At 39.0% G+C, this 11,158-nt stretch overlaps 1 protein-coding gene across 2 annotated transcripts; it reads left to right on the top strand.

The window, feature by feature from the left end:
* Positions 1-3,967: 3,967 nt before the first annotated feature.
* On the top strand, positions 3,968-10,749 carry cxcr3.1 (chemokine (C-X-C motif) receptor 3, tandem duplicate 1). 2 transcript variants are annotated; one of them, XM_034696967.1, is made up of 3 exons: positions 3,968-4,025; positions 7,922-8,320; positions 8,626-10,749. In XM_034696967.1, the coding sequence occupies exons 2-3, from the start codon at positions 7,931-7,933 to the stop codon at positions 9,343-9,345; spliced, it is 1,110 nt and encodes a 369-aa protein (XP_034552858.1). In that variant the 5' UTR covers positions 3,968-4,025; positions 7,922-7,930; the 3' UTR covers positions 9,346-10,749. The 2 variants fall into 2 exon arrangements, with proteins under 2 accessions (XP_034552858.1, XP_034552857.1); XM_034696966.1 differs by lacking the exon at positions 3,968-4,025 and adding an exon at positions 6,634-7,011.
* The last annotated feature ends 409 nt before the right edge of the window (positions 10,750-11,158 follow it).

Raw genomic sequence — 11,158 nt, forward strand, 5'->3', positions numbered from 1 at the left:
TGAAGTTTGAAGACATGGGGTTGGAGGTTTTAGTGGAGGAGGGAAATAAACACATCGGTGAACTCCAGCAGAGACATCTAAGCGTTAGAAACGCGATTTGGGAGGCCATCTGTGAAAAGGTGAATGATGTGAGAAAAAACAGAAGATCTGCCAATGAAATAAACGCATCTACTCTTCTCCAAAACGCAATCAGTGTTTTGATGGAGTTTAGAGAGCGATTTGAGAGGCTTAGTCTGTCACTCTTGCTCTAGAAAAGTTAGGCGTCACTTGGATGAAGACCGTCGCCTCACTGTCCCAGAGAGCAACTTTCGGGTGAACGTTTTCAATACCTGATATCATCATCCAGCAACTGTCCCAAAGATTCACCAGCTTAAATGGAACTGGGAACATCTTTGAGTCAATTCGCCCCAACACACTGCTGCAAGCACGAGATGAGGAGTTACGCAGAGCTGCCTGACGCAGCTCAGTGAGCGCTCATTCACGTTAAAACTAATTAAAAACCCCTTGATGAGCACGATGGGACAGAATAGACTGAGTGGACATGTCATGTTATCTATTGAGAATGACAGATCAAAGAAAATGGACATACAGTGCATCGTGGACAAGTCCGCGGAGCTTAAGGCTCGTCCAAACAGTGGTGAGTAGGACGAGTATACTTCATATTGATTTTTTGTTTGTATGTGAACATGTGGGCCGCTGTGCCAATTTGACTAAACTTTATATCTGTTGATACAGTGACCTACTGTGCTCTCATTATATGAAAAAGTTAAAGTGGGTGTCAGAATGATGCGGTCGCTATCCGTGCTGAACTGCTTCTCCTTCCAATAAAGGAGTTATCACTAGTTGCAGGAAGATGTTCACCAAACACACATACAGAAAAATAACTGTCAGGCCCTGGCACATCTTTTTGCCAGTGCAGAGCAGTGGCAATCTGCTTAAACACAACTTAGTCTCAACTTCAGACACTTGAAAGACAGGGACATGGGAATGTTTTTACTGTTGTCAAAGATTTGTATGCCTTGATGTGTGATAATGAGTGATAAGGTTACAGCTGGTTGTTTCAAACGATTGGTTGCTATTTAGACGGAAAATGAGAAGCAAATGCCAGAAATTTAGGGAACAAAACCACCAAGGAAACGTGCCTTTTTATGTTGTTTCAGTTCCTCAAGTTACATGTTGCCTTGGCTTCATATATATATAAACAGGAGCTATAAATGTAGGAGCTCTCTTACATCTTAACAGGCCTCATTTAGAAGAAACGCTTGATTTTTTTCACTTAATGGAACATTTAAAGTACATATGTCATGGTCTAAACGGGGGAAAAAGACTTTCACAAATAATGATGAAAACTGCTAACTGCTTAATCAAATGAAAATGGAGGCTGAATTAGTGGCTGGGTCCAAAACCACATTAAAGGCTATCAACAATCCCTCAACAACACCTTTACACTTTCAAATATTAAACCACACTTTTCCGTATGCCGACCTTCTGTAATGCTACAAGAGATATTTTGGAGTTTTAGACGTGCAAGTTCAGCACATGCATCTCAGTTTAATCATGCAGTACAGCAGACGGCGCGCAATAAGTTTCCATTTGATGAGAAACGGAAGGCTCATATCACAATTCAGATTGTTTCCAGAGTTTATTATGATAATTTTAATACAGTGGGCTGAAGTCAGACTGTCATAGCCGTGGTGTGCACCACAGTCAGTCTATCTGACCGCACAGTTAGAAACTAGAGTCGAAGGTGTGAAAAAACAGGAAAAGACTAAGAACTTTTGCACACGAGGTGAAACAGACAATCACAAAAAACATTGTCTCTCACAGGTGTCATTTTTTTGCATACAGGATGCATGCAGACATCAGTGATACTGAGAAAAAAATAAAGGTGTGATAAAGAGGTTGAGGTTTTAGGAGCGGATATTTGCAGATGTAAAATGGTTAGTAAAAATGATTGACACAGAGATTGAACACTGATAAGTCTCTTCTTTGACAGGCTTTAGAGAGGTTTTTATTCAATGAAAGTCATGTGAACATATGATTCTTGGTTATAACAAAATGTGTATCACACACTTCTGCAAGGAAATATTGCAAAGAAGCTGTTCAACAGTTTGAAGTTTGAAGTTTATATTTCATTATTGTGTCATACATAAACATATGCCCAACCTGCATGGGCTTACAAGACACCATGAATTCATGCAGTAGTGTCAGAGCGCACAGCACGTTCATTCATTGTCAAGAAACTGAGGAAGAAAATTTAAACAGAATAAAATAAAAATGCACACTACTTAAATAAACTATTGTGTCTTCTTTTCCAGGCTTTTGAGACAAAATTAGCGAGCTTAAACTTGCCAAATTAAACAACCATTCAAATTTTTGCCCATCTGTCCACCACAATATTTTAGGCTTTTTACAAGCAATTCCATGAAACAATAACTCTCTGCAGTCATCATAGTTGGTACAGTACAAAGTAAAATGGGACTCAGTTTCCATTTCATTCAAATCACACAACTCACAAAGTCTATTTCCTTCCAGGAGATTTTTGAATCAATGACACTCAACAGCCTGAGGAAGAACACCAGATCTTCACTGTGCAACCAAGGATCTTTGGCTTCTGGATAAACCAGATGTTGCATATCATTCAGTGATGAAGTTATGTTTGATCTGCATATACATTTATTAAATTTATCCTCATTTCAATCAGTAGAGTGTTCATTTGATAATTTTCTGTCGCATGCTGTGTTTGTGTGTCAGTGCATCTAAACCAAAATAACCACAAGTTCAAACATCTGTGTTTCCTGCCACTCAGGCTAATCATGGAGAGAAATATGACCTAAATTCAGGAAATGCTGTATTTTGCATGACAAACTTGAATCTGTATTTGTCTTTAATGTTTAAGGTGTTGTCTGCTGTTCCTCCAGGAATTAATAAAATAATATAATCTAAATGTGCAGCACAGAAGATGCAATCAGTTCAGTAGATACACATACACATCTGCATTAAATACTCCATTAAGAATCCTTTTGATAGTCATCGTTCAGTTATCATGCCAGTTAGTTCACATAATAATCTATTCAAATGGCATGATTGTAGTCTGTCTCCTCTTTGGTTCATAAAGGTAGTTGAGATGCACTTCTGTCAAACAAAGGTGATCTGAAAGTCATGCACCTGAAAGCAGAACTTTGCGCTGTTGTTCAAGACCAAAGAAGCAGTAAAAGGAGATCTCTCAAGGTTGTCAATGTTTCCCCAATGACAATGAACACATTTATCTCAAAACGTACAGAGAAACGTAACAAATGCGACAAAGTGGTTTCCTTTAAATGCCAACAGATACTGAAACTAAAGAAACCACTGTATTTTACTGAATGAATCAGTGGAGATATGAATCAGTTTATCGGAAGGTGTATCAAATGATGAAGTACTGAATGGTTTTGAGAAGTAAGTCACTTCATGATTTTGGATGAAAATAGATATTTAAAAAATACATTTGTGAGCACAAACATATTGAAGCCGTTTTTTTTTATTTTCAGAGGGATCATATTTATGAAGTCCACTGAGTTCTCCAACTTACTCTTTGTCTCTCATTGAGAAATTCTCAATTCATTCACCCTTTGATGCAAGAAGAGCACATCAAAATGACTTGAAAATGTGACACAATCAGAGGGCAGATAAGAAAAAGAAGAATTGGAAATACTTGTCTGTCAGCAGAGACCACTGAAGAAGGCAGAGGACTGTGAAAAATCTGAAGATCTGGTATTTAAATGGACCAAAAAAGGGAACACATATCTGAGTACAAGGGGTCTTTTAAAAATAAAAATAAAACTGATAAAGAAATAACACTTGGTCTTAACTTCACTAAATCTTTATAATACAACAGTAATAACTAACCACTAAAACACTGCATGTTGCATCATTGGTTACTCCCCCTGCGTCCTCTGTTATCTGTCTAAAGATTCAGCTGCAGCTCATTTCTGCTCAACACATGACTCACTGAGGATTATATAACACCAGAGGATTGCAAATACGTAAGTTACCACCTTACACATCTTTTTAGTTGATGCATAATATGCTTTAGCAAGGTATATCACTGACTAAGAATAATAGACACACCAGAAACCAGGAGCTGCAACTTTTTTCTATAAAACACACACATGGACATGGGAAATACCCACACGGTGAAAGTGGCAGGCTCACAGCACAGGAGAAATCTGACTTTATGATCAATATATGAAAACAATGATTTATTTAACAAACTGTTCTATTTCATCAACATGATTATGTATTATTGCATTTGCATTTTATTTATTTAGCTATCTATCTATTGATTCATTTATTTATTTAGTTAGTTATGTATGTTTTATTTTACCAAGAAAATTCCTAATTAGTAGATGCAAAATCCCTTTTCCAAGGGAGTCCTGGCCAAGAAAGCCGCATCAAAAGTTTCACACAAAGAATAATAAGACAAACAACAGACGATAACCAGTAACCCTTACATCAGTACATTATCAGCCTTCAGTGGTAAAACATGTGCATACGCTGATCAGATGATCCTTAATGATCCATCTACGCTGGCTGCCTGTTGATTTTAGGATTGAGTTTACAATTCTTTTACTGACTTTTAAAGCACAACATGGACTTGCCCCTCTATATATCTCTGAGCTTTATTCCCGCTACAAACCTAGTCGCAGTCTGAGATCCTCTAGCAGTGCTCTGTTAGCTGTTCCAAGGATTCGACTGAAAACCAAAGGGGACAGGGCTTTTTCAGTCAGGGGTCCTACACTCTGGAACAGCCTGCCAGAGGAAATCAGACTTGCAGAGTCAGTCCCGTGTTTTATGCCATTACTCAAGACACATTTTTACAGGAAAGCTTTTATTGTGTGATTTTATTTAATTTTAGCTCTGATTTTAAGGGTCGGTTTTATAAGTTTGTAGGGTTTTTAAGCTTCTATTTCATTTTTTTTTTTTTCAAAATGCAATAAAATGATCTGGTCTTCGGTGACCCTGAAGCTCAGACCAGGATGATGGAGCCAAAACATTAGAAGCACTTCTGCCAAAGACAGAGTGAGACTACAGCCACTGACAGTTTTAGGGAGTCAGTGAAGAACATAAATAAGAGGGCAGTTCATGCAGTATAGCCTTATAAAGAAAGATGAATGAATGCTCTATTTTGACACACCCTCACAGTGACAGACTTTCTCATACAAGTTACTAATGTTTGCAAAAACTTAGACCAGAGACAAACCACAGTGTAGCATTATCACAGAGTCATATATGTTTAAAGGGGATGTGGTAGCATTCAGAAAAAACTGTTTCCACAGAAAAAAACAACTTATCTATGATTCTCACTTACTAGTACAGTTTGCAATAACGACTATGCATCTCTCTAAAGTAAACTTTTTGACTAGCTATTTATTCAATGCAGTTTTTTGCAATGCAGTTTTTTCTTTTAGAGTTAATAAAAATAGAATCTTATGGACCTATAAAAGTGGCACAGAGGGGGCACTAGTGGCCAGTTCATAGCCAGAGACCACAGTGGGCCTGATCTACTAAGATCTCAAATAACGAGCGCTAATTTGCGTGTGCAAATAATAATTTTGCACGTGCTATTTCTGGGCGTGTTGCGGGTGATCTACTAAGACTGCGTGCGCAAATGATAACGAGTGCAAAAGTGGTGTGGACCGCCCTATTTTAATGAGGATTTTGCGTGTGCTATGGGCTGTCACCATAGAGAGTTTGAGAAAGCAGAGTGGTCTTAAGCGATAAATGAAGTTTGAAGTTATGGAGTTGGAGGTCTTTGTGGAGGAGGGAAATAAACACATCGGTGAACTCCAGCAGAGACCTCTCAGTGTTAGAAACGCGATTTGGGAGGCCATCTGTAAAAAGGTGAATGCTGTGAAAAAACAGAAGATCTGCCGATGAAATAAACGCATCTACTCTTCTCCAAAACGCAATCAGTGTTTTGATGGAGTTTAGAGAGCGATTTGATGAGGCTTAGTCTGCCACTCTTGCTCTAGAAAAGTTAGGCGTCACTTGGATGAAGACCGCCGCCTCACTGTCCCAGGGAGCAACTTTCGGGTGAACGTTTTCAATGCCTGATATCATCATCCAGCAACTGTCTCAAAGATTCACCAGCTTAAATGTATCTGTGAACATGTTTATGATCAAACCTTTAGTAGATCGGGCCCAGTGTGTTTCACTGTGATGTGGTCTGTAGATTGAGGGTTTACGACACTGCGCTTAAAAATCTAAGAAACACAGCAATGAGGGGGGAGGTGAAAGGTGAAAAAAGACTTTTGGATCATGCAACAGGGCAAAAGATAATGTATGAAGCAGGTAACAGGTGAATATAAAAGCTGTATTCTAAAAAGTAAGCACCTCTTTAGCTAGTTAACTTCCTTCCTCACAGTCATGTCTGGAACCACAAAACAAGTGAGCGATTTGGTTACCCAACAGGAAGAGAACTAAATTCATAATTTTTTCTCAGATGTTGGTTTATATTAAGTCACACAGCTCTTAAAAGCAACATATTGGAAAGACTCTATGTTCAATGATATATAAAAGTAAAAAACTGTTTGGTGGTATTTAGCATACACCACTTTTATACCGCTCACTTCTTTATCTAGAGGAGACCATGAACACTTCTGTCACAGTGCATTTTGATATAGTACACAGTAGCATATATGTCTAGTATATAGGGATGCACTGATGTTTTGCCAGTTTGTTCTCAACCGGTCCTCGCCCTTCTCAGTCTCTTTTGTCAGGGTTGAATGTGTCCCTCTGACAACACCCTTGGCCCCAGCCTTGAGATGGTGTTCTTTCTCTGCTGGACACCGTACAACATCACACTCTAGTGGACACACTTATTTCTAATGTCACCTGTGGAGTCAGAGCAGCCCTCGGGAAAGCCATAGTTGTCACATGTTCTTTGGGTTACCCCCACTGCAGCCTCAATCCTATCCTGTATGCCTTTGTGGGTGTGAAGTTTCGACGCCAGCTCCTGGACATTTTAAGGTATCTGGGCTGCAAGCTGAAGACAGGTGCCAAACTCCAATCTGTTGGCAGCAGGAGAAGCTCCTTTTGGTCAGAGTCTGCCAACACTTCAAACTCCATCGCTATCTGATTAAAGAGAAACAGACACCTGATCATAGATTGTAGATTAAGATTAAGCCTTCTGTCTTGGAAAAGTGATTCATATTCAGAAGTGCATTAAAACTGAGTTGTAAAAATATCCCTAGTATAATATACACAATAATCATGCTTTATTGTGCATATACCAGTGACTGAATAAATGCCACATAAAAAAAATCCCTTTTAGAGCATTTAGTTTAAGCATTAAAAAGTTTGGAAGGGTCAGAGGTCAATTTATTTCGGCCAGCTTACTATGTTTAAGATGTGTTTTCCAACAGCTAAATGTAGCCTCCCAATTAATGCAAATTTAAAATGATGATGTGTCCTTGGCTTTTAATTGTGTGTTAATTGACTGTAATATGAACAGGAAATCAAACTGTATCACTTTACTAACATAGATAGATAGATAGATAGATAGATAGATAGATAGATAGATAGATAGATAGATAGATAGATAGATAGATAGATAGATAGATAGATAGATAGATAGATAGATAGATAGATAGATAGCACCACCTTGTGGTTGTTAAAGGGTACACAGGTCAATTCTGAACTTATTGTATTTACTTTCAGGGAACATGAATGTATTCTGTCATAAAAACTCAAAACATTAAACAATTAAAAATCTATATTTTTTAACCAAACCATAAATGATACATGTCTGTCAGTGTGCTTCTCAAATAAATGGACATTTTTGTGAAGCCTTGTTTTTACTTTTGCAGTTTTTGTCATTTTTAAAGTTTTCTTTAACGGTTCCCGTGATTAACAAACAGATTTCCTATCTTTTCTGAAGGTTTCACTCATGACCGAAGAGGACATTTATACCTTTACAGGAGTTGGTCTCCTCGAAGGCCTAGATGACTTGTATGACAACACCTCTTATGGATATGACGACTGCTGTAATCAGGGGGATGTCTGTGACCTGAATGAAGGCATGCATTTTCAGGCGGTGTTCATCCCGGTTCTGTACTCGGTGACCTTCATTGTGGGTGTGCTGGGAAATGGAGTGCTGCTGGGAGTTCTCGCTCGGAGCAGGAAGGCCTGGAGTGTGACAGACACCTTCATTCTCCACCTGGGTGTGGCCGATGTCCTGCTGCTGCTTACATTGCCCCTCTATGCCGCTCAGGCTGCTCAGGATGACGGATGGACCTTTGGCACCCCCCTCTGCAAGATCACGGGAGCTGTTTTTACGGTGAGAGTTCTGCAGTAGGAAAGTCTTACCAAAACTGAAGATATTTGGTATAATTCTTCTTATCCTACCAATTCAGACACCCTCTTCAGTACAAGCCAATACAGAGTGCCCTATGATAACATTGTGATACAAAATATCCAACTTAGCCATTGTTACACTCCACCACCACAGATACCTGATATTATATTTTAGGCAGTAACGGATGCCAGACTTCAACACAAGTGTCGGCATCAAAGTGCAGAATAGTGAATTTTAAGTAGTTGTTAATATTTTTTTTCACTTTTCTTTGACTTGTGTCTTTGTAGATCAATTTCTACTGTGGGATCTTTCTCCTGGCCTGCATCAGTCTGGACCGGTACCTCTCCATTGTCCACGCCACACAGATGTACTCCAGCAAGAAGCCCTGGGTTGTTCACATCAGCTGTTCGACAGTGTGGATCTTCTCTGTGCTCCTCTCCATCCCTGACTGGTACTTTTTGGAGGCTGTGATGGCTCCCAGACGAGACAACAAAACAGAGTGTGTTCGCAACTACCTTCACGCTGGAGTGGAGGGATGGCGGCTGTCATCAAGGGTGATCTACCACACAGTGGGGTTCCTGCTACCTTCAGTTGTCCTGATATTTTGCTACTCCTGCATCCTGCGGCGACTGCAGTGTGGCTCGCAGGGCCTCCAGAAGCAGAAAGCTTTCAGGGTCATCATGGCTGTTGTGATAGTGTTCTTTGTCTGCTGGACACCGTACAACATCACACTTATGGTGGACACACTTATTTCTAATGGCACCTGTGGAGTCAGAGCAGCCCTCAGGAAAGCCATAGTTGTCACATGTTCTTTGGGTTACCTCCACTGCAGCCTCAATCCCATCCTGTATGCCTTTGTGGGTGTGAAGTTTCGACGCCAGCTCCTGGACATTTTAAGGTATCTGGGCTGCAAGCTGAAGACAAGTGTCCAACTCCAATCTGTTGGCAGCAGGAGAAGCTCCTTTTGGTCAGAGTCTGCCAACACTTCAAACTCCATCGCTATCTGATTAAAGAGAAACAGACACCTGATCATAGATTGTATAAGATTAAGATTAAGCCTTCTGTCCTGGAAAAGTGAATCATATTCAGAAGTGCAGTAAAACTGAGTTGATCTCTGTGACAGCCTCCTGCCTCTAGGGCCTGCTGTTGCTTTGTCTTCCCTTTTTTCTGTTTTCTTGTCTTGCCACGCCTGGGTTGATTCCCTAGGTTGATCCCCTAGGTGTATAAAGAGCTGGCTATTATCCTCTTACTGGCAGCTCTGTTCTTCAGCGAGGTGATTCCTCCTCGGCACCATGTTTTGTTTAATTACTTCTTTTGTTAGTTTAGTTCCTGTTTATTGAGTTGGTAACCTTTTGAGGTTATGTTTTGTAAATAAATATATTTTGTTCCTTTAGTAAAACCCGTACTTCTCCTCCTTGTTTCCCATGACTTTGCGCCGGGTCGTGACAATCTCATGGCCAGCAGTGGTTATAAAAATACCCCTAGTGTAATATAGACAATAACCATGGTATGCTTTATTGTTCATTTGATCCAAAAAGGCAACTGGACTTAGTTGAAGCTCTGGAGACATTTCACTTCTCATCCGAAAGGTTTCTTCAGTTTCAAAATGACTGGTGGACAGTGCTAGACATATAAGCTTCTGTGAGTTTTAAGTATGCTTATGATCACTTTGGTGGAATGGTAGTCAGCCTGGCTATTGACCTCATTTCACCTGAAGTCATTAACATCCTCTTTTGAAGGTGAGCTCTTGGGGCCACCTGATACAGTATGTTCATGGGTCTTCAGCTGTATTGACAAAAGGGACCAGATAAAAAGCCATGATAATGAATTCTATTAGACTACATTGCCATTGTTAGCATACTCATAACCCACAGAGGCTTTAAATTTCTAGTACAACATTCTTCCTCTCACAAAACTTCTGTGAGTTGTTTTGCCCCTGACTCACGGGCGCCACCTAATGGTGTAAATAATACAGTGCATGTGAACTACATGAACATCAGTTGCTTGGAATACTGTCCAGGAGAGCAAGTTAACTCATGAAGCAAATTCTGAACTCAAATTGAGTGTTGAAACTATGAAAAATTATAAGATTAATTATTATAATGAAAAAATACATCCATGGGTTGCCTTAAACTTCTACCAAAAATCATCAACTCTCATGTAAAGTTCAGAAATCATTATTACACACCAATGTCAAAATCAATACTACGTCCTTGCATAGACCTTATTAAACCTTGGGAACCAGTTAAAACTGAAATTGAAGAAAGAGGAATGAAGGACTGTATATAATGTGTTCTTGTGTTTATCTTGTTATACTCTTTCCTTTGCTTTCCTTTAATTCCCTGTAGTCCACATGGCAGCTAAACATGAGCGTGACGGCTCACTGAATAAAAAAAACTTTTGCGGTTTTACACCTGTACTGTTTTTCTTGTTGGGCAGAAATGTCATGTTTCCTGTTTCTTACTGCATGACAAAACAATATAAACCAGATTTAACATTGTATTCTATATTTTTGATGTACTTTTTTTGGTTTTATTCTTGTAAATATTAAAAGATCATTTTATACACATGACTACATATTGTCGTATGGAGACTTCAAACTATGAAATTTGAAAATAAATATATTTTTAAATTTAATCATAAGCCTCAATGTCTTGATTAACATGAACATTTAAAGACTTTCCTCTTTAAAGAGGCTTTTAACTTATTTTAAGTACTACTTTTAAGAAATGTTCAAGTTTATTTTTACTGTGTGCCTGTAGCACTTTGAGATTTCTTGAGATGAAAAGTGCTTTATAAATAAAATGTATTGTTATTATT

The sequence above is a fragment of the Notolabrus celidotus genome, chromosome 12, assembly GCF_009762535.1.
Source record: "Notolabrus celidotus isolate fNotCel1 chromosome 12, fNotCel1.pri, whole genome shotgun sequence".
NCBI lineage: Eukaryota > Metazoa > Chordata > Actinopteri > Labriformes > Labridae > Notolabrus > Notolabrus celidotus.

Excerpts from the sequence above, each read along its gene's own strand:
- cxcr3.1 (XM_034696966.1), top strand. The coding sequence starts at position 6,919 with ATGTTCTTTGGGTTACCCCCACTGCAGCCTCAATCCTATCCTGTATGC. Across the intron at positions 7,012-7,921 it reads CAGCTCCTGGACATTTTAAG|GTTTCACTCATGACCGAAGA; the intron begins GTATCTGGGCTG and ends TCTTTTCTGAAG. Across the intron at positions 8,321-8,625 it reads TCACGGGAGCTGTTTTTACG|ATCAATTTCTACTGTGGGAT; the intron begins GTGAGAGTTCTG and ends GTGTCTTTGTAG.